The 23404-nt window shown below is 39.1% G+C and overlaps 1 protein-coding gene across 4 annotated transcripts in view; it reads right to left on the bottom strand.

Moving 5' to 3' along the window:
* Positions 1-23404, bottom strand: part of LOC127941970 (CBP80/20-dependent translation initiation factor) — a 53840-nt gene that overhangs the window by 18432 nt on the left and 12004 nt on the right. For 3 of the 4 annotated variants that reach the window (XM_052537466.1, XM_052537468.1, XM_052537465.1), the window contains exons 2-9: positions 22233-22452; positions 19251-19322; positions 17616-17738; positions 17461-17531; positions 16066-16170; positions 15034-15106; positions 4687-4763; positions 1349-1417 (exon numbers count right to left, since the gene is read on the bottom strand). In XM_052537466.1, coding sequence (XP_052393426.1) covers positions 1349-1417; positions 4687-4763; positions 15034-15106; positions 16066-16170; positions 17461-17531; positions 17616-17738; positions 19251-19322; positions 22233-22412 — 770 coding nt within the window. In that variant the 5' untranslated portion in view covers positions 22413-22452. The remainder of the gene's footprint in view (positions 1-1348; positions 1418-4686; positions 4764-15033; positions 15107-16065; positions 16171-17460; positions 17532-17615; positions 17739-19250; positions 19323-22232; positions 22453-23404) is intronic. The other variant, XM_052537467.1, reaches the window with a different exon arrangement.

Genomic DNA, 23404 nt, shown 5'->3' with positions numbered 1-23404 from the left:
TCTTCAGAAATCATACTAATATTCTGATTTGCTGCTCAAGAAACATTTCTGATTATTATCAGTGTTGAACACAGTTGTGCTGAACATTAGATTTGTGGAAACGGTGATACTTTTAAACTTTCAGGATTCTTTGATGAATAGAATGTTCAAAAGAACAGCATTTATTTGAAAAATAACTTTTTTGTAACATTACAAATTACACTTTTGATTACTGCATCCTTGCTAATATATATATATATATATATATATACACACACACACACACACACACACACACACACACACACACACACACACACACACACACACATATATTTAGCATTTTAGCTAATTTCTTCAAGTGTTCGTCAAGGCAAACTGTGCTGTAGTTTCTTTAAAAACTTATGAAAGTAAATCTTAACCTTGCAAAAATGCAAATGTCAACAGAACATGAAAAAGCATTAAGATGAAAAGAGTCTTTGAAGAAACGTTCAGTTTGGAGTAGATTATGATGACGTCCTTGAATATGTTTCTGAGAAAAAAAAATCAAAGCACTTCTATTCATTTAAAACCAGACATCTGCTCAACAGAATCACAGCCTTCAGATACACAGTTAAGTAATATCTCAATTAGATGTAGAAATGATGAAACAAAGGTTGGGATACAAACAAATAAAAACAGCACACCTATCAGAAGGTCTCAAATTTGTGTTCATCTTCGTGCTGATTCTCATTAAATAGTTTACATGCATGTTGTACATTGTGTGTGTGTGTGTGTGTGTGTGTGTGTACCTCTCACTGACGTACACTTCTAAGAAGCTCAAGAGCCGGATTGAATGTCGTCCACACCCAACCCTTCCTCTCTCCCTCATTCACACACACCACAATACAACGAAAAGTTCTGAGAAAACCTCTTACATAACATTTACATCAAGTGTTCACTTTACACAAGATAAACCCTGATTGACAGGTCCGTCATTGATGGGAATCTTCACTCTTCACACCTGCATCACAACACACCATAACGCAAACATAGCACACCTTTACCTCCACCAGACCTTCTGAACCCATTCCAATATCTCTCACACCCGCCACCTTAATGCCTGTGGATTTGGATTTTACTTCGGAGATACTTTGCAGATCGGAAGAAAGGCAGATGAGGATGAGGATGAGGACATGCTGTACAGAGGATTTAGGTTGTGCAAGCAGAATAAAGCAAAGAGGACCTCAGGGTCTCCGATCCAGTCTGAAGATGGTTAGTTTGAATCCCAAGAGCAGGTCAGATCCCGTGATCCGGTTCTTGTGAGTGAAGTGGAAGGACAGGATTGAGCGCACAGGATTTAGGAGCTGGACCCGTTTGGGACACTGACCTGGACACTTGTCGCTTCCCCTCGGCTGGTAGCAGCACCGTCAGCTGGTCCTGGGGCGGATTGGATCGGCTATGGGTACCACAGGGAGACGACGTGAACAAGGTGGATGGGAGGGTGGAAACAAGGAGGGATGGAAAACAAGAAGATACGAGAAAACTAAATACAACAGAAAGAACAAAAGGAAACGGAGGAGATGGAACAGTAACAACTAACACAAAAATACAGGAGTGAATAATTGGGACTATTATGAAATCGGTTATGAAAATTGTATATTTCAAAATAAAACAACTAAAATAAAACAACTAAATAATTTTATTAATAAGAATTAATTAAATAAAATACAAATAAAACAACTAAAATAAAACAACTAAAAATTTAATTTAATTTAAATAAGTGAACAAAAATAAATAAAATAACTTAAAATAAACTAAAATAAAAATAATTCAAAAGTAAAATAAGTAAATAAATAAAAATATATATATTTTTTTTAAATAAAATCAAATCATTAAAAGGTAAAATAAGTAAATAAAAATAAACAAACAACTAAAATAAAAACTCATTAAAAATAAAATCATTGAAAAGTAAAATAATTAAATTTTTAAAAAATCATAAAAAACATAGGGTTTAAAGCTGCGGTAGGGAACTTTTGACGCTCTAGCGGTTAATAAACAGAACTGCTTGCGTCTTGCGGAAGAACATCGTAGCCAGAACTACTTCTCTCTGTTTATGTCTATGAAGAATCACAAAGGTGCTGGATTACTCCGCCGCGGTACCCCCGAAGCAATCTAAAATAGTCCGAATATAAACACTTATTATAGGTGCACCCTAGTGATTCAGGACAAGCCAAAAACAAGGTTTGGAACATGGATTCATGGTGTACTCGCTTATTATATACATTTTTCTACATTTTGAACACAAACAAAGTTACGGACCGCAGCTCTGATTGGTTGTTTCTTACCGGGAGCGATGTATTTCTGCAAATGGCAATAGGACACTGGGAGGAGCCAGAGGAGCTTGATTTTTACACAGATTATCTGTCTCATATTCTACTGTCAGGATATAATGACAGGTTTAATAAATATGTAAAAATATATATATATTTACAAAAGTTACCTACTGCAGCTTTAAGGGCAGCAACAGGCATCTGAATCTACATAATGCTGTGTAAACCAGAGATATGTGGCTGTAAATATGAGAAGACAGGATGGCTTTGGTGATGAAACAAGCTTAACAAAACACTTTCTGTGAGCAGCTTGTGCATTGCCTTTGCCAAAGATCCTTGAATAAAAACAAAATGCTGTCTTTTATGATGTTTTGGTGTCCGTATCGTCCCTCTCTCTTCGATCGTGAAGGTCCACATCATTCCTCATCCAGAGCATGAACAGGGTCTTGGTTTATTTCAGTCCATCTGATTGCAGATTTGAGTCATCAGCTGCAAATTCTCTTGATATTGAGCTTCTTGAAACAGGCCAAAAAGCCCACACACACCTGAGAAGCATATCTCTTTGCCTGCTGTATGTACATTAAAACATGACTTAACTTTGAACTTTTCTTAAGTTTCTGGCTCTTAATGAAGTCAAACGGCTGCTGCTTTCCTGTGAGATTCTGTCAGCAAAATGCTGCAGTTCATAAAGTGACTGCAAAGATGTTTCGATTCAGCAAACTAATCTAAAGAGAGAGAGAGAGACAGCGGGAAGAAAGAAAGAAAGGCAAGAAGCGATGCCAACAAACAACTCGACCGCAGAGTCCTCTCTGGCAGGAGCAAAGCATTGTGGGTGGCCAAGACCAGCAATAACAGGCTGAAAAAGCCTTCTGTTAGAGGAGTGGGAGAGAAAGAGAGAGATGTGGGAAGAGAATCATCTCATGTAGTGAGCAGCAACACACACACACACACACACACACACACACACACACACGGTTCTCTAGATTGTCTTTTGGCATATATCCAACTTTTACAGTCAAAGCAGACATATCATTAAACTTTCCAAGTGTTTGTAAGGCTACTTACTGTTATGAGATGACTTACACAATCAATTATCATAAAATTCACTCTAATATCTTACAGTAAATAACCTGAACATTTTAAAAATAAACAAATAAATTATTTTAAGATACTATTTATACTTTTTTATATTATATTTTTATTGTTATATTTTTATATTCATATTTATTCATTTAATAAATATTTAATTACAATTATATAATTTAATTATACAATTATACACACGCATATATATATATATGCGTGTGTATAATTGTATAATTAAATATATATATATATATATATATATATATATATATATATATGCTTATAATTGTAATTCAGTTTATTATATTTCAAGAATTATATTTATTCATTATAATTTTATTTTAAATTATATATTCATTTAATTTTAGGATAAATATTCAGTCATTTTATTGTTTTTTCATTTTTATTTATTTACTGTTTAAATATTTCAATCTAGTTTATTTATATAATCAGTTTTACCTTTTTATTTTAGTACATCAAGTAAAGTTTAAGTTTTTATATTTTATTTAGTTTAAAAAATGTTTATTCATTTATAAGTTGGTTTATTTATTAATATTTATTCATTAATTTTTTTTTTATCATATTTATTTAAATGTTCGTTACAGTCTTATTAAAAGTTTTTTTTTTTTTAGTTTATTATAGTTTTTTTTTAGTATTTTATGGTTTTAATTAACTATAAAAATCCTGACTCATCCAGGCATCAAGAGCACTAGTAAAGTTTAAAGAATAAAAAGCCTTTATTCTCATATAAACCATCTACTCAGTTCCATACGTCCCGTAAAAGCCAAAACCTCAGCGTTAACGTCCTCGAACCCTGTGGCATCTCAAGCAGACATGAGAAGCGTCCTCTGAAGACATGCAGTCAGACTGGCTTTCACACACAAGGACATCAGAGCCACGACGACCAGAGCCTTTCTTCACATCAACAAAGCCACGAATAATACAAAGCTTTTGCTTTCTTTCACCCTCCGCTTTCTTTAGACCAAAATATTTTCTTTTTCTGCCGTTTCTTAGCAACTGCAAATTACAACAGAGCACTTTTCCGATGAAGTCAAAGTCAAAACGTAAAAGAAAAAAAGTGGAAGTGCTGTTCTAGATGAAAAGAGCCGATTAAGAGTGAAGAACATGCAGAGTGTCAGGGTTTACACGGAGCACCAACACACGGCTGATGCTCTCATTAACACGTGTGGAAAAGTGTGAGCTGCTGTTTTCTCTGCTTTACGAGTCTAGCGTCAGCGTTGTGTATGTAGGGTGTGCGCTAAACAACTGGAAGAAAGTCGGAGAAAAACATTGAGACCGAGCGACTCACCGGCGGTCATTTCTGCGGCGACGAAACAGTTTTTTTGTGTGTGCGATCTCAGCTTCATTAGGCAGAGGAGGGAAAACCTGCAGAAAGAGAGAGAAAATAACATGAGAAATGCTAAAGCAAAAAGTATTTTACAGTTTGTAAACAAGCATGAACCTCAAAAAAATTAAATAAAAAAATATATAAAAAATAGAAAAAAACATTTAATAAATTAGTGCTATATATATATATATATATATATATATATATATATATATAGCATCAATTATGCAATTTTAAAACATTTTTAGTTATTAATTTCAGGAACATTAAGAGGGTTATTATTTTTGTGATAATTATTTTCATGATAATTATGCACATTTACCCAGAAACTCTCATTACTGTAATGTTTTGTTTTAATTCTCATTGTCATTGTTAATGGTGATTTTCATAACTGTTTTATATAATTAAACAACAATTTCATTTTGGACAACAATTACAAAAAAAATAATAATAATTAAATGCACATTTCATACATATATTTAAAAATACTTTGCAAATTACTACACACTTTTTTCATAAATTATGCATGCATCTTTGATGCATTTGTAAAAAAAAAAAAAAAAAAAAAAAAAAAAAAAACACTTTAGCTTTATATTATTATTTTTGATAAAAGTGTCAAATATGACCCATTACATAACAGTTTAGCAATGATTACAATCCATTGAAATACAGCTGGTAAAAATCAAGTCCCACCCTTCATTATTCAGTGTTTCACGTGAAATGACGTCATGAAGACGTGTGTGTGTGTGTGTTTGTGCATGTGATTCAGAGCTCAGAATTCCTGGACATCATCTACAAAACACACCACAAACTAGAGATAAAGAGAGAAAAAAAACACACTCTTGGATACTAAAGGAGGATAAAACGCCAAAGTTTATCGACAAGATCTGGGAAACAAGTACTGGTGCATGATGGGTAATAAAACCCTAAACTCTGACAACCTTCCATTTCACAGCATAATGGAACATTCTTGAGCTCTGAGCTGCGGTGGCAGCATTTACACACACACACACACACACACACACACACACACACACATCTCAGGGTTTCTCTTTCTAACCCTTCTGAGGCTCTGAAGCCAAAACCACTGTGTGCTGATTGGCGGTCTCTGATTGGACACAGATGTGGCGGGAGATTAGTGTAAATGGCTGCTTTTCCTCATCGGTCTGGTAATGAGGGCTTCTAACGCTTAACCCCGCCCCCGCACAGAAACCCTGCCAAAGCCGGACACAGAGAGTCGCCAGACATCACATTTATTAGAAATGACAAAAACAACTGAAACTTAAGAAAACACAACCATAGGATGTATTCATGAAAATAAAACAAAATGATCAAAAATATACACACTTGACTGGCTCAGACTAAAGTGAGAAATATATATATATTTTCACTTTGTATACAAATACTTCAATGATGCATGAATATTTTTATATTCTTAACTGATTTATACTTCATATTTATTATATAAATACTGTATATACGCAAAAATGGAAGCTTAATTTCGCCACAGAATACAAAAAAATATATAACTTTGACTTTTAATCTCATAAGTATTTTTATTTTTGTTTTTCTTGCAATTTCAAGCAGTAGAATAATAATTTTGATTTTACATTTCCTCAGATTTATTCATTTTCATCTCACAATTCAGATTTTTTTATTCCTGCCTTGGAAAAAAAATAAAAATAATAATAACTGCATATTTTTTTATATATCATAATTATTTTTCCTTGCATTTGCGAGTTTATATCTCACAATTCAGAGAAGAAGAAAATGCAACAGAAATAGGCTTCCATAATATATACTACAAGTCAAAAGTTTGAAATAAATAAGAATTTATAAATATATTATTAATAATATAATATAATATTCAATATTTAAATAATTTACTAATACAGATGAATTAATTTCTGCAATACAGTAATGAGATGTAACTTGACAATTGAGCAAAGAAAACAATCCAAAAAATACACAGATGGACAAGTCCTTACATTTTTCCAGCTATTGTTACACATGCCAGAAATCCTGAATTCAGAGAATTAAATCTGATGAGTGTTTAGATATCAGGGTCAGATGTCCATATGTAAAATGGTAAAGTCTCATCTTATAATCAATTTGCCGTTTGCATGCAAGAAACCGGATCTGATGTGTGCCAGATGCATCCATCTGACAGTGTAAATGCAGCCATAAAGACTTGTTAGGGTACAGCCGTAATTTTGGGTTTGGTCCCATCGGAATCCATCAAGTCTATGAGTTTCTAAACTTCATGAGGAACGTCCTTACGAGAGAGGCGGGTCCTCAAGCGTGTGTGTGTGTGTGTGTGTGTGTGGAGCTACTGTTGCAGTCCTGCAGGATGTCACAAGTTGGACGTCTCCGCTCTAATGTTCTCCAGATGATAATCGCAGCCACACCAAACACATTCAGACTTCAAAGCACCGAAATATGTCAATATTTGCACAAGCGTGAAACCGAGGAAAGCGAGGCACGAGTTTTCGTTTGCCGTGATTAAAGCCCTCAATTATGATTCACGCACAAAAAAGTAAACTATTGCAAGCAAGCACAAAGAAATCAGCTTTCTTCGAAACGTGTTTTAAAACACATAAGGAATGCGATGAATAATCTGCAGGGAGGAGACCTCGGTTTATTTGAAATAAGGGCTGATTGTTTTTTTTTTTTATGTGAAACAATGTGAATGAGTGTGTATGTCCTGCGCACGATGCACGACGGATCAAAGTCGTTGACACACCGATACACACACCACACCGTTCGGCACGTCCCTGCTGAGCGTGACCTTTGACCCCGGGCTGTAGGATTGTCGGTCAGTGTGCATGCGTGACTGCGGAGGGTGAGAAGTCGGGAGGAGTCGCCAACGGCAGGAAACTTATGCATAACACCACATTCCAGAGGTCAAAGGTCACAATGGAATTCATGCTTACAGAGTGGGGAATGATGACTCCTCCCACTCTGACCCGATTGGTCTGCACAGAGATCCAGTGATGAGGTAATGATGATGTAACAGTGAGGTTATGATGTCAAGCAAATATTGAGAGACATATATATATATATATATATATATATATATATTTTTTATAATATAAAAAATTATATTATGTATACACACAATATATAATGTATAATATAATAATATAATATCATAGACAACATATTAAAAATCTTTAAATATTTTTTTTTATTTAAATTGCCAATTATATAAAAAAAATACAAAATAATTATTTTAAAATGTGATGTGAGAAAATTCAAAAGAAAAAAACATGCTGCATGTGTTTTACTTGACTTTTTAAAAAGCAATATTTATTATTTCTAATTATCCACCAAATATGATACACAGAAAGACTTTCTCTTCTAGCCAGTGGAATGATTTAGGGGTCCAAGAGAGCTCAGATTTGACAAGGTGGGTAAGATCCCAAAATCATCATGACCATCACTGCTGACGAGATCTACTCACAAACGAGCACAACATTCACTCGTGCCAATGAAATGACACAAACCTCAGATGTTACTGAGGGTTTGTTCACAAAACAGATCAAATGTCATGCTTTTATTTCGCTATTCAGACCATAAACAAGTCAACGGATACAATGCGAATACAATAAAAATAAAATTCTGATACTTGCAGGCTCTCCGAACAAAGCCAGAGCGTCCCGTGTGAGATCTGTGATTCTAAACTTAGCAGAGAAAGCTCTTTGTTAGCATGACTATTGCAGGATGACTGAAGCCGTCACCTCTGGTATTGACGTGACCCTTTTCCTGAGTCTGTGTCATGACATTCTGGATGAGGAGGGAAAGTGACACAGGAATTCCTGCGCTGCTAACGGATGGAATGAGGAAGACAATGAATCATCAGTCAAAGAGCCGAACGCTTGGCATGTGACTGTGAGCAGAGAGGGAGCGAGAGAGAGAGAGAGAGAGAGAGAGAGAGTGAGAGAGACTGGACGCTTTCAATCAAACCATCTTAGCTTCACACACACACACACACACACACACACACACACACACTGAAAAGATTTCCAAAGAGAAAGAAAAAGAGCGAATTTTCTTTGACAATACAAATAATTCAAATAATATATGCATATCCTAAACTTATTTGCAGAATATTTCAGTTAGCTACCAAAGCAATATTTTTAATTTTGTTTTTTATTTTAAGTTGAAGTACAAAAATTACAAAATAACTACATGAAAATTGATATCTGTTAATTGAAATATAGATTAAATAAAAAAAATAAAAACCTCAAAATAAAAAATTAACTAATATATATATATATATATATATATATATATATATATATATATATATATATATATATATATATATATATATATATATATATATATATATATATATATAGCAATATTTGCATTTTCATTTAAGATTTGTAATTTTAAGTACTAAAATGCCTAAAGCAATATTTTTAATTTTCATACAAGCTTTTTAATTTTAAGTTGAAATACAAAAATTACCAAAAGTAACTACATGAAAATGTATTTCTGTTAATTGAAATATAGATTTAAAAAATATAACGTAAAAAAAAACAAATATAGCAATATTTCCATTTTCATTTAAGATTTGTAATTTAAATTTTAAGTACTAAAATGCCTAAAACTAAAACTGAAATAAAATTAAATAGAATAGAAAACAGAAAAATATAATACAATAAATAGAAAATAGAATAAATTATGAAAAATAAAATGTTAAAAGCACTACCGATGACTAAAAATATAACTAAAATTAACATGAAAAATGAATAAAAAAATGCCAATTAAAATATAATAATAAATACTATAATAGCACAGGTACATAAATAGTATTAAATAACTCTGTTACTGGATAAACATTTGTAAGAAACATTTTATAGAGTTTTAAAATTCCCTGATATTTCCAGATTTTGGATACCTTGAGAAAAATCAGTCAAGATTCTTTAACTCCTTAAATGAAGTTTAGCACACAATCTCTTCGAGTGTGTGTGAAGTGAGCTCAGACAGTGACCCGTTTCGTGTGTTTACAGCAGCAGGAGCTTTATGTTCTTTTGGACATGTCTTCAGCGTGTGTGTTGGTCTGGTTGCTGGGTAACACAGGTTCGAGTCTCTGAGTGTTTATGATGGGACAGACATCATCTCTCTCAGGCCCAGTTAGGTAAAGATCAAGAGCATGATGTCACACTCAACCACGGCACTCAGACACACACACTCAACTGGGAAACAAAAACATCACTGCATTTTTAGATTCATAATCATCAGAATTTAACAGGTTGCTATTCAATTTATAGTGTATCCTATTTGGTTCCAGAGCATTGCTAGGCAGAGAGTCGCTATGCGGTTACTAGGCTGTTCTGGTTCGTCAACAGGGAGTTGCTATGTGGTTGCTAGGCTATTCTGGCTTGTTACCAGGGTGTTACTATGCGGTTACTAGGCTGTTCTGGTTTGTTACCAGGGTGTTGCTATGCGGTTACTAGGCTGTTCTGGTTTGTTACCAGGGTGTTGCTATGCGGTTACTAGGCTGTTCTGGTTTGTTACCAGGGTGTTGCTATGTGGTTACTAAGCTGTTCTGGTTTGTTACCAGGGTGTTGCTATGTGGTTACTAAGCTGTTCTGGTTTGTTACCAGGGTGTTGCTATGTGGTTACTAGGCTGTTCTGGTTTGTTACCAGGGTGTTGCTATATGGTTATAAGGCTGTTCTGGTTTGTCAAAAGGGAGTTGCTATGCGGTTACTAAGCTATTCTGGTTTGTTACCAGGGTGTTGCTATGTGGTTAGTAGGCTGTTCTGGCTTGTTACCAGGGTGTTGCTATGTGGTTACTAGGCTGTTCTGGTTTGTTACCAGGGTGTTGCTATGTGGTTACTAGGCTGTTCTGGTTCGTTACCAGGGTGTTGCTATGTGGTTGCTAGGCTGTTCTGGTTCGTTACCAGGGTGTTGCTATGTGGTTAGTAGGCTGTTCTGGTTTGTTACCAGGGTGTTGCTATGTGGTTAGTAGGCTGTTCTGGCTTGTTACCAGGGTGTTGCTATGTGGTTACTAGGCTGTTCTGGTTCGTTACCAGGGTGTTGCTATGTGGTTGCTAGGCTGTTCTGGTTTGTTACCAGGGTGTTGCTATGCGGTTACTAGGCTGTTCTGGTTGGTTACCAGGGTGTTGCTATGTGGTTACTAGGCTGTTCTGGTTTGTTACCAAGGTGTTGCTTTGTGGTTGCTAGGCTGTTCTGGTTTGTTACCAGGGTGTTGCTATGTGGTTACTAGGCTGTTCTGGTTTGTTACCAGGGTGTTGCTATGTGGTTACTACGCTGTTCTGGTTTGTTACCAGGGTGTTGCTATGCGGTTACTAGGCTGTTCTGGTTTGTTACCAGGGTGTTGCTATGCGGTTACTAGGCTGTTCTGGTTTGTCAAAAGGGAGTTGCTATGCGGTTACTAGGCTGTTCTGGTTTGTAACCAGGGAGTTGCTATGCGGTTACTAAGCTGTTCTGGTTTGTTACCAGGGTGTTGCTATGCGGTTACTAGGCTGTTCTGGTTTGTTACCAGGGTGTTGCTATGCGGTTACTAGGCTGTTCTGGTTTGTTACCAGGGTGTTGCTATGCGGTTACTAGGCTGTTCTGGTTTGTTACCAGGGTGTTGCTATGCGGTTACTAGGCTGTTCTGGTTTGTCAAAAGGGAGTTGCTATGCGGTTACTAGGCTGTTCTGGTTTGTAACCAGGGAGTTGCTATGCGGATACTAAGCTGTTCTGGTTTGTCAAAAGGGAGTTGCTATGCGGTTACTAAGCTGTTCTGGTTTGTTACCAGGGTGTTGCTATGCGGTTACTAGGCTGTTCTGGTTTGTTACCAGGGTGTTGCTATGCGGTTACTAGGCTGTTCTGGTTTGTTACCAGGGTGTTGCTATGTGGTTACTAGGCTGTTCTGGTTTGTTACCAGGGTGTTGCTATGTGGTTACTACGCTGTTCTGGTTTGTTACCAGGGTGTTGCTATGCGGTTACTAGGCTGTTCTGGTTTGTTACCAGGGTGTTGCTATGCGGTTACTAGGCTGTTCTGGTTTGTCAAAAGGGAGTTGCTATGCGGTTACTAAGCTGTTCTGGTTTGTTACCAGGGTGTTGCTATGCGGTTACTAGGCTGTTCTGGTTTGTTACCAGGGTGTTGCTATGCGGTTACTAGGCTGTTCTGGTTTGTTACCAGGGTGTTGCCATGTGGTTACTAGGCTGTTCTGGTTTGTTACCAGGTTGTTGCTATGTGGTTACTATGCTATTCTTGTTTGTTACCAGGGTGTTACTATGTGGTTACTAGGCTGTTCTTGTTTGTCCACAGGTTGTTGTTATGTGGTTACTAAGCTATTCTGGTTTGTTACCAGGGTGTTGCTATGCGGTTACTAAGCTGTTCTGGTTTGTTACCAGGGTGTTGCTATGCGGTTACTAGGCTGTTCTGGTTTGTTACCAGGGTGTTGCTATGCGGTTACTAGGCTGTTCTGGTTTGTTACCAGGGTGTTGCCATGTGGTTACTAGGCTGTTCTGGTTTGTTACCAGGTTGTTGCTATGTGGTTACTATGCTATTCTGGTTTGTTACCAGGGTGTTACTATGTGGTTACTAGGCTGTTCTTGTTTGTCAACAGGTTGTTGTTATGTGGTTACTAAGCTATTCTGGTTTGTTACCAGGGTGTTGCTATGTGGTTACTATGCTATTCTGGTTTGTTACCAGGGTGTTGCTATGTGGTTACTAGGGTGCAGTTGTTTAGTAAATTATCAACATGACACAACTGAAGCACAAACTCTGAACTCTCACACTCTCACTATGAGTAACAGCACTAGTGATGCATTAATAAGACACTGTATTACTCTCTCTCTCACACACAAACTCTTTAAAATAGTTGCATTTTATCTCTAAAGCGCCGGGTTTCGTAATAATCGGCCAACAAGCATCCACCCACAAATTCCACAACTCCCAACAGATTATTCCGCATCCAAGATTTCTCCATTGACCTCCTCTTTCCAGCATTACGACAAAGAGAGCATGAGCGCGCAGGTAGGAGCTGTGTGTGTTTGACAATCACAGGAAAAGGAGGGGTGTCTGACCTCCTCATTGTTGTGTCAGATCTGCCATGGTCTCTTTCACTCTCTCTCTGCTCCTGACGGGCCGCACGTAGTTTACGGAAGCGAGTGCTCAGTGTCTGTCCAACTGGAGGCCTTTTGTTCTGCAGGAACTAGACACGTCTACAGTATCTGACCCATCGCAGACAGACCACTGATCACAGTTTCTCTCTCTCTCTCTCTCTCTCTCTCTCTCACACACACACACACACAATACAGACACATGAGTCAAAACATATGACGCAAAAAACTTGAACTTTCACCCAGACACACATACACACTTTTGATTGATTTAAATAAGGTCATGCTATTGATTCCTGTTCTTTTTTTTTTATATAAATTATAATGACTATGAAACTGATTTGGAAAATAAAATATAAAGTTAACATTAACAAAGATTAATAAACGCTGTTAAAATATATATAAATTTTTGTTGTTTAAATTAAATTACATTTAAAAAAAATGTTGTTTATGTTAACAAATGCAATGGCTGATGCTAACAAATGAGATCTAATTGAAAAGAGTTATCGATTTAACTTTAGGGTCAAAGTACAGTTAAATAAATACACACACACCTCCATCAAGACGGAAACAGACAGACTGACTCTGACCTTATTGGAAATGAAGCCTATTTTGTAGGAATGATGGGAAAAGTGAACGTGATAAAACACACACACACGTACACACACACACACACACACACACATACACACACTTCCTTCTGCTCTGTATTAAAGGCAATCAAAATTTACAATGCGCAGAAACATCCGCTCACAATGACACACACATACACCACAAACAAACAAAACAACAGCCCACAATAAAAACACGCCAGCCAAACACTCAGATAAAGTGTGTGTGTGTGTGTGTGAGAGTGTACCACAGGGCATGTGAATCTGGCAGGATATAGTGTATCAGGTGACAAACAATAGAGTTATTAAAATCATTCACCTGACACACACACAGACACACACACACACACACACACACACACAAGATTAGAGAGTTCATGGATTAGAGATGGAGACTGATTGTGCGTGTGTGTGTAACTAAAATGAATTATTCATGCCAACAATTTTTTTTCACAGGACTCTGACATGAGAAGATTCTTAAACTCATTATTAACACCTGTCAGTCATGTATGCATATGAGCTCTGTTGTGATTGGCTGACTTCTCACAGTCGTCTAGACCCTTTTCATAGTCTGTGAAGATGATTCGACATAATATCATCATTAACCTAGTTTTATTTTTACATATAATGCACATGTAAGATTTCTTTTAAAGAAATGTATATTTTCAATCAGTGTCTCTATAGACATTTACTCAACTACAATTACGGAAGAAAAAAAAAGAAAAAAAAAAGAGTACAAAAAAAAAAAATGTGTTTATTTTAACATCCAGTGATCTGCACGTCTGCCTGTAACGTGTTTAAATAAACAGACGCACATAAAATCACAGAGAACAAGGGAAAGACAGCAGATCACTTGAGTAAGAACAATGGCTGGCATCACACACACACACACACACACACACACACTCCACCCTGTCTGCCAGCACCGCGTCTAGACGCTGCCCGCAGATGACCTTCTGACCCGCCACTGCCACCCTAACAACATCCTGCTGGGTCTGGGTGGATCGAAGAGCTCACCAGCAGCCAGACACACCAGAGAGAGAGAAAAAGAAACCTATGCTTTCTGGCAGTTTATTGGTGATGACATTCTGAAACCACTAGATGGCGCCACTCCACTGACTGAACAGCAGCAGACGAGATGGTTGTTTGTTTGTGGTAATTATTTAGATGAGTTTGAGATTTTTTGTTTCTCGTTAGATCCATGATAGCTTAGTAGATTTAAATCAACTTTTATATTTATTATATTAAATATGACCTTAAAATGCACAAAATGCACCTTAAAATGAAAAACAGACTACTGTAACAACTTAAGATTTGCATATACTGTTCGGGAATGACCGTATTAAAACCTTAATTCTGTGTCTCAGAACAAGAGGAATGCAGACAAAAGCCAATTTAGCACTACACCAACACCAACTCAGAAGCCTGGAGCAAATTTCATACCATTCAGTGTAAATGACACATTCCTGAGCAGGAAATGCTTTTATGCACGAGCTAAAATCCAGTAATATCACACACACTGTAGTATCATCCCTTCACCACTAGATGTCAGTGTTGGATCAGTTAAAAATCAAACACCTTCCGGCATCTACAGTAGTTTCTTACCGGCAGGAACTTCTCCATGTTGTCCAGGTCAATACCATCATCATCATCATCATCGAGTTTGCCCTTCATCATCCTGTGAACAGACACACATGACATGAAGACGTCCCGCCAGACAAAGACACTGCAGGCTTGTTTATTCTTTATTCTTTGACACATGTAAACAACAACACAGTAGTATTAGCTCTCATGTATAATAATGTGCTTTAAAGTTTCCATACTAACTGACTAAATAAATCAAGCCCTAAATATAGTGAGAACATGAAGGAAAAAAACTGATCAGTTTTATTCAGAGACTCAAACTGAGCAAAAAATAGGCAATTTGGTTCAGTTGATGACAAAACGTGATGAAATTCTAATACTTGTGATGTAAATCAATTAGATCTTTATAATAGCATATCAGATACTTGATACATCCTTAAAATGATAGAAATATCAGTCATCACTCTGAATCTCCAATAATATGTCTTAGTAAGATGATGTTTAAATGCTTAGATTGACGATCAAATCACATAATGCAAGGAAATCCAATCATGATTGAGAGATGAACAAATAAACATTCATCAAAAACCTGATGATCATATTTGATACTCACATGTGATTAAAAAAAATCAGTCCATAAGTGTTGATCTTGATTATTACTTACAACATGAAAGTTATTCTTTCATTTACTTTATAAAAATCTGTAAATATTTGACACGTGAAGCACAAGCTGAAGTGATTCGCTGTTTTTCAGCCAGGTTTTGATGATGTTGTTTATTTAGAGGCCTGTATTAAATATGATACAATAGGGGTTACAGTAGGGGTTAAATTCTCTCAATGCACCCCAGGTCATTTCTCATTCAGCCAGTAGAGGGCAGCAGAGAGCAGAGCGCCACACAAACATACAGCCACACCCCATAACAACACTGAATGCTGAAAACTCCCTGACATGCAGATTAAATCAGGTGTATAAATGCATTCAGTGCATTGCTGTGAAGTGATTCAGACTGCATCTGTGTGTGTCAGTGTTACTGACGTTATTGTCCGTCTCACCCTTCTCGGTCGATGTGCGGGAGGTGTTTCGGTGTCCCTCTGTACGGCCTCCTGTGAAACTGAGAGAAATCCAGTTTCTCTGGTTGCATGTCCCACGTAGCGCCTCTGAGAGCACAAATGCACACAAATCACAACATCAATACACAAACAATAGGAATCCTTAACTACAGTACATTTACACTTCAACTAAAGACCTAAAGTTGCATTTTCCCCTCAAAAGTAAATACAATTAAGGCTTTTTTTACATGCATCGTTCAAATCCTTCATTTTCCCCGGATCCATCCAAGACTGTAAAACTCTGCTGAAACCCTAGACACACTGGAGCTCAGGCTCTTTTTCTTTTTCTTCCTAAAATCCAGAGAATCTCAGAGCTTGTTCTGAAAGGCGATATGCAGCTCTGAACAGATTACAGTGGCATAACTCTGAATTAAAGCACTGGCATCCTGCAAACTGTTCACATTTTTTTTTTTCTAAAAAAAAATGATACTTTTGTTTGTCAAGGATGCATTAAATTGCCCAACAGTGATAGTGAAGACATTTATAATATTGCATATGATTTATATTTCTAATCAGTGCTGTTCTTTTGAACTTTCTATTCATCAGAGAATCCTGAAAAATAAAATGTATCACCATTTCCACGAAAAATATTGGGCAGCACAAACTGTGTTCAACACTGATAATAATCAGAAATGTTTCTCGAGCAGTAAATCAGTATATTATTCTGATTTCTGACGATCATGTGACACTGAAGACTGGACCAATGATGCTGAAAATACAGCGGAGCATCACAGAAATACATCACATTTTACAGTATATATTAAAATCGTAAGTTGTTTTAAATGGTGATAATAGATATTTCAGTTTTTACCGTATTTGTACCTATTATGAATTGCAATATTTTTTTTCACACAGATCAAATCTAATATAAGAACAAGCCTCTAGTGTGTGTGTGTGGGTGTGTGTGGGTGTGTGTGTGTGTGAGAGGGAGAGAGAGGGAGAGAGAGGGAGCGAGAGAGAGAGAGAAAGAGAGAGAGAGGGAGAGAGAGAGAGAGAGAGAGAGAGAGAGGGGGCTGAAGGTGAGAGCCTCGTTAATTAAATTTAGCCCGTGACCAGGTTTAAATTGGACTGTGAGTCAGCAGCACTGCACAGCACAAGCAGAAAAACCAGAGCAGATGAAGATATTTACTGACTGCTGAAAATATGGACACATTTCAGCAGTCTGGATCGAATAATCGAGGACTGTTTTACTTCATTCAAAAGTAAATTAACTGTGTGCATTTCTATGGTCTTTTTAAATGAAATCATGACTAAGCCATATAACGAGTTTGGTTTTATTTCGATTACATCTCATTACTTACATGCCTAGATTTATTAAAGTATGTGTGTGAATCTCACCCATGACAGTTCAGGTTTGCAGCCCAGATGTCCGTCCCCAGAACATCCAAGGAACAGTCTCTGTTTCCATTCTACAACACACACATCGTGAACGTTTAAAAACACGGAAAACAAAATGTTCCTGATGACATCAATCTATAAATATGATATCTCACCTTCGCCGGGGCTCTGAACTGGTTGTTTCGTCCTCTGCTGCCTGATCTAGAACCAGAACCGGGTCGAGAACCTGAACTGGGTCTAGAACCGGTGCTGCCATTGCTGCTGTGCTCCCAATCATCCTGAGAGAGACAAGAAGAAACAAAATCATTTTAATAACATAAAAATAAGCACAAATTAATCCCTGCAATATGTGTTCTCACCTGGAGAGCTTCTTTCATTTCACATTAAATTAACATTTTTATACACTGAAAAACTAAAACTAAATTGATTCTAGAAAACACTACAAAAAAATCCAGTTTAAAAAAAATAATGCAAACTACATTGAAAAGGACAAATTATTAATATATATTAAGAAATAACAAAAGTAATCACAAAAAAGATGGTTTCAGGACTTTAGATCAAACACACACACACACACAAATGCTGACAGAGCTGGTGAAGTAAATGATATGTAAAGAGAAAAATATCCACAACATATCATGCATGCGGAGTATGTCAAATGAGATTTCAGTTCAGTCAATCCAGGCGATGGTTCATCAGATGCAACTGAGCATGTGACATCAGCATCACATCACATGACCCACAATACGGTCACTGTGTCATTCACAATGCTCTCTCTCACACACTGAAGAACAACATGCATGCAGCACAGTGCATCTAAGCTTCTGCTGTCTCAACACCGAACTGAATTGAGCTGAATAATGACACCATTGTCTTTTTAAAGTTACTTCACAGCAAAGTAAATTGCGACTGGGTTTTATCTTGCAACTGCAAGTATATATGCAATAATCCAGAATTTTTTCTCAGAATTTTGACTTTATATCTCACAGTGACATGTTTTAAACTCGAGTTTGCAGATCAGCTCTTGCTGAACAAAACTCATCAAATTATCGATAATACTCTCGAGAAACTCGCTGGCAAACGATTGAACACAAAGCTTTTTGGAAAGGGAAATGCAATTGAAAAATTAAATAAAATGCAATTGAAATAAAAACTTACCGAAATAATAATAATAATAAAAAACATTATGATTAAACTTTTTTTTTTTACTCTATAGTGCCCCTTAAGGCAACAAGTATGAAGTGCACACTTGCACCGTGTTACAAAATGCGGTCTGACACATTTCTGAATCATATGGCACAGGCAATCAAACTAGCAGAGCTGGAAATACTTGCATCTAGTGCACTTACTGTATGTGTTTTCATTTTAACATTAGCATCTAGCTTCACTTGGACAAACAGAAAGCCATCAAGGCACCTGTTACGTACTGTTTACAGCTATGATTTGGGACGCTCTAACCCTAATCTCGCTCACTATTCAGGACAGACAGTATGTGAACTGGGACCCAGCGCTAATTTGATGTTTCTATTGTTTTCTGTGTCAATCCATTAATACATTTTCTGATGAGAAAAACACCTGTTTTTGAACACCCAAAGTAATTTTCAAACATTTCAACACATCTTCAACACTAACACTGTCTCTGCAGCAGAGGTGACTGCAACAGATGCTTTCACAGCTTCATCAGTTATAAAAAGACAAATAACTTTTGACGACCGCTTGTGTCGGGTGTGAACAGGGTGTTACACAAGTGTTATGAATCAGACACACATACACACACATGCAAAACTTACTGGTTTTGACGAGCCCCTGCCCCGTGAAGACGACCAGCTCCCGTCAATCTTATCATTGCAGTTTTCAGTCCACTGAGAGACAGAGAGAGACACCATTAGTATCAAATTTTATTTATTCGTTTTGATTATTACTTAGTAAAACAGAATTACAGTGCATCATCCTCAACACAGCTTTTGAGGTGCGGGACAGGGTGTGTTTTACCTGTGAGGTCTGGGACGGGGTGTGTTTGGTAAGGGACAGGGTGTGTTTTACATGTGAGGTCCGGGACGGGGTGTGTTTGGTGTGGGACGAGGTCAGTTTTACATGTGAGGTCCGGGAGGGGGTGTGTTTGGTGCGGGACGAGGTCAGTTTTACATGTGAGGTCCGGGACGGGGTGTGTTTGGTGCGGGACGAGGTCAGTTTTACATGTGAGGTCCGGCACGGGGTGTGTTTGGTGCGGGACGAGGTCAGTTTTACATGTGAGGTCCGGGACGGGGTGTGTTTGGTGCGGGACGAGGTCAGTTTTAGGGTGTACTCACACTGCCAGTTTGAACCGTGCCCAAGTGCGTTTGACCACCAAAGCGCGGTTCGTTTGACTAGTGTGAGTGCTCCGAATCGTGCCCGGGCGCGGCTCGATTGGCCGGCCCTGGCCCGCTTGGAAGAGGTGGGCCAGGGCACGGTTCAGTTGGACTCGGGCGCGGTTCGCATGCAGTGTGAGCGCTAACCGTGCCGGAGCACGGAAAAGGACGCTTTGCATCACGGTTTTGCGACGCTCCAAAACCAACATGGCAGGGAAAGGGTCGCTTTGGTCTACGGCAGAGGTGCAAAACGCATAAAAAAACTAAAAACTGCAAAGTCCTTGCTGCACTTCAGCTGGTATCTTGCAAACATCCTCATACGAGCAGCACGATTATGTGAAAATGTTCGCGCCACTAAGGCGACACATCTGTTAACAACAGGCTGTGGACCAAACAACACAAAATTATCCACAAAGAAAACAGAGCGATGCACTCCATTGTGTTCATAGAGCGCCGCTCTTCCTGTTTATCCCAAAACCGTTGCACCATAATGACGTAAGCGTGCTCCGGCACGAATGCTGAAACCCTATATGTGAGTGCAGGCCAGAGGGGGAGTGGGGAGGGGGGACAATCGTACTCGGGCCCGGTTCATGGCAACCGTGCCTAGTGTGAGTACACCCTTACATGTGAGGTCCGGCACGGGGTGTGTTTGGTGCGGGACGAGGTCAGTTTTACATGTGAGGTCCGGGACGGTGTGTGTTTGGTGTGGGACGAGTTCAGTTTTACCTGTGAGGTCCGGGACAGGGGTGTGTTTGGTGTGGGACAAGGTCAGTTTTACCTGTGAGGTCTGGGACAGAGATGTGTTTTGAACTGTGAGGTGTGGGACGGGGTGTGATTTACCTGTGAGGTCTGGGACAAGGGTGTGTTTGGTGTGGGACGAGGTCAGTTTTACCTGCGAGGTCTGGGACAGGGTGTGTTTTACCTGTGAGGTCTGGCACAGGGGTGTGTTTGGTGTGGGACGAGGTCAGTTTTACCTGTGAGGTCTGGGACAGGGGTGTGTTTGGTGTGGGACGAGGTCAGTTTTACCTGTGAGGTCTGGGACAGGGGTGTGTTTGGTGTGGGACGAGGTCAGTTTTACCTGTGAGGTCTGGGACAGGGGTGTGTTTGGTGTGGGACGAGGTCAGTTTTACCAGTGAGGTCTGGGACAGGGGTGTGTTTGGTGTGGGACGAGGTCAGTTTTACCTGTGAGGTCTGGGACAGGGGTGTGTTTGGTGTGGGACGAGGTCAGTTTTACCTGTGAGGTCTGGGACAGGGGTGTGTTTGGTGTGGGACGAGGTAAGTTTTACCTGTGAGGTCTGGGACAGGGGTGTATTTGGTGTGGGACGGGGTCAGTTTTACCTGTGAGGTCTGGGACAGGGGTGTGTTTGGTGTGGGACAGGGTCAGTTTTACCTGTGAGGTCTGGGACAGGGGTGTATTTGGTGTGGGACGGGGTCAGTTTTACCTGTGAGGTCTGGGACAGGGGTGTATTTGGTGTGGGACGGGGTCAGTTTTACCTGTGAGGTCTGGGACAGGGGTGTATTTGGTGTGGGACAAGGTCAGTTTTACCTGTGAGGTCTGGGACAGGGGTGTGTTTGGTGTGGGACGAGGTCAGTATTACCTGTGAGTTTTGGGACAGGGTGTGTTTGAACTGTGAGGTGTGGGACGGGGTGTGATTTACCTGTGAGGTCTGGGACAGGTTGTGTTTTACCAGTGAGGTCTGGGACAGGTTGTGTTTTACCAGTGAGGTCTGGGACAGGGATGTGTTTGGTGTGGGACGAGGTCAGTTTTACCTGCGAGGTCTGGGACAGGGTGTGTTTTACCTGTGAGGTCTGGGGCAGGGGTGTGTTTGGTGTGGGACGAGGTTAGTTTTACCAGTGAGGTCTGGGACAGGTTGTGTTTTACCTGTGAGGTCTGGGACAGGGGTGTGTTTGGTGTGGGACGAGGTCAGTTTTACCTGTGAGGTCTGGGACAGGGGTGTGTTTGGTGTGGGACGAGGTCAGTTTTACCTGTGAGGTCTGGGACAGGGGTGTGTTTGGTGCGGGACGAGGTCAGTTTTACCTGCGAGGTCTGGGACAGGGTGTGTTTTACCTGTGAGGTCTGGGACAGGGTGTGTTTGGTGTGGGACGAGGTCAGTTTTACCAGTGAGGTCTGGGACAGGGATGTGTTTGGTGTGGGACGAGGTCAGTTTTACCTGCGAGGTCTGGGACAGGGTGTGTTTTACCTGTGAGGTCTGGGACAGGGTGTGTTTGGTGTGGGACGAGGTTAGTTTTACCAGTGAGGTCTGGGACAGGGGTGTGTTTGGTGTGGGACGAGGTCAGTTTTACCTGTGAGGTCTGGGACAGGGTGTGTTTGAACTGTGAGGTGTGGGACGGGGTGTGATTTACCTGTGAGGTTCAGGACAGGGTGTCTTTTACCTGTAAGGATTGGGAAAGGGTGTGATTTACCTGGGAGATGTGGGACGGGGTCTTGTCCACATCCTGGTCGGTCTCGTTTTTGTCGCTCAGGAGTCCCTGCACCTGGTACTCCAGCACGTAGCTGTCGATGAAGCGCTCCAGCTCCTCGATCTCTTGCGAGCGTGTGCTTCCCGCCTCTGAAGATGCCGAGGCTACCGATGAGCTCTCCATGGCAACCAGCCCAGTGGGAGGAGGGATGGAGGGAGGGGAGCTGTGGGCGGGGCAAAGAGTAAAAGGTTTTTAGTAATGTACAAAATCATGTGAATTGACATTTTTAATGGAGAAAATAAATAATATACACTCTGCAGTTCATCTGCTTCACCAGCGGCGGCAGCAGAGACACCGAATTGATAAAGTCCTGTCTGCTTCTGCTTTACCATCACATCTGTCTCTCCTCTCATCTTTCACCTCCTATCTTTTTCTTTTCTTACTCTCTTTACTCTCTCTCTATATGTATTACTCAAAAGTCAAAAGCGTTCATTATATAATGACGGCTCTGGGTGGGACAACATGCCCCGCTTACACCAGGTGACAGAGAGAGAGAAAGAAAGGGAGATTTTAATCTGGTGTTAACTCAATACTTGAATCTTGGTCAAGCAAAGAGGATTTACAACCGGAGCAGCTCCATCTTACCAGCACACATCCAAAATAACACACGCAAGGGCCCTGCGCTCCTGTCTACACACATAAAAACACAACTGCTCCTAATTAATGTTCATATTTGATTCTATTATCCTCTTGAATGGTTCATTTGTGAAATGAACATCACTCGGACACATTTACTTCTGCTTTGGAATTATCGTCACATGCATTTTCTATAAAGCTGCTTTGATACAATTGTGAATTTGAATTGAATTTACTTTGTTTAGCAACTGTACTTTGCACCACCAGTAATCTGTGAATTGATCCTTTGTGTCCATATTCATCATGCTCCCAAGCACAGAGCACAACTGTTTTCAACACTGATAATAATCAGAAATGTTTCTTGAGCAGCAAATCAGCATATTATAATGATTTCTGAAGATCATGTGACACTGAAGACTGGAGGAATGAAAATTCAGCTTTACATATATTCAAATAGAAAATGGCCATTTTGAACTAAAAATTTACTGTAGTTTTGATAAATAAATGCAGCCTTGGTAAGCAGAAGATACTTAACAATA

Source organism: Carassius gibelio, chromosome A21 (assembly GCF_023724105.1).
Source record: "Carassius gibelio isolate Cgi1373 ecotype wild population from Czech Republic chromosome A21, carGib1.2-hapl.c, whole genome shotgun sequence".
Taxonomy (NCBI): domain Eukaryota; kingdom Metazoa; phylum Chordata; class Actinopteri; order Cypriniformes; family Cyprinidae; genus Carassius; species Carassius gibelio.
This window is presented reverse-complemented; position numbering and strand designations above follow the sequence as displayed.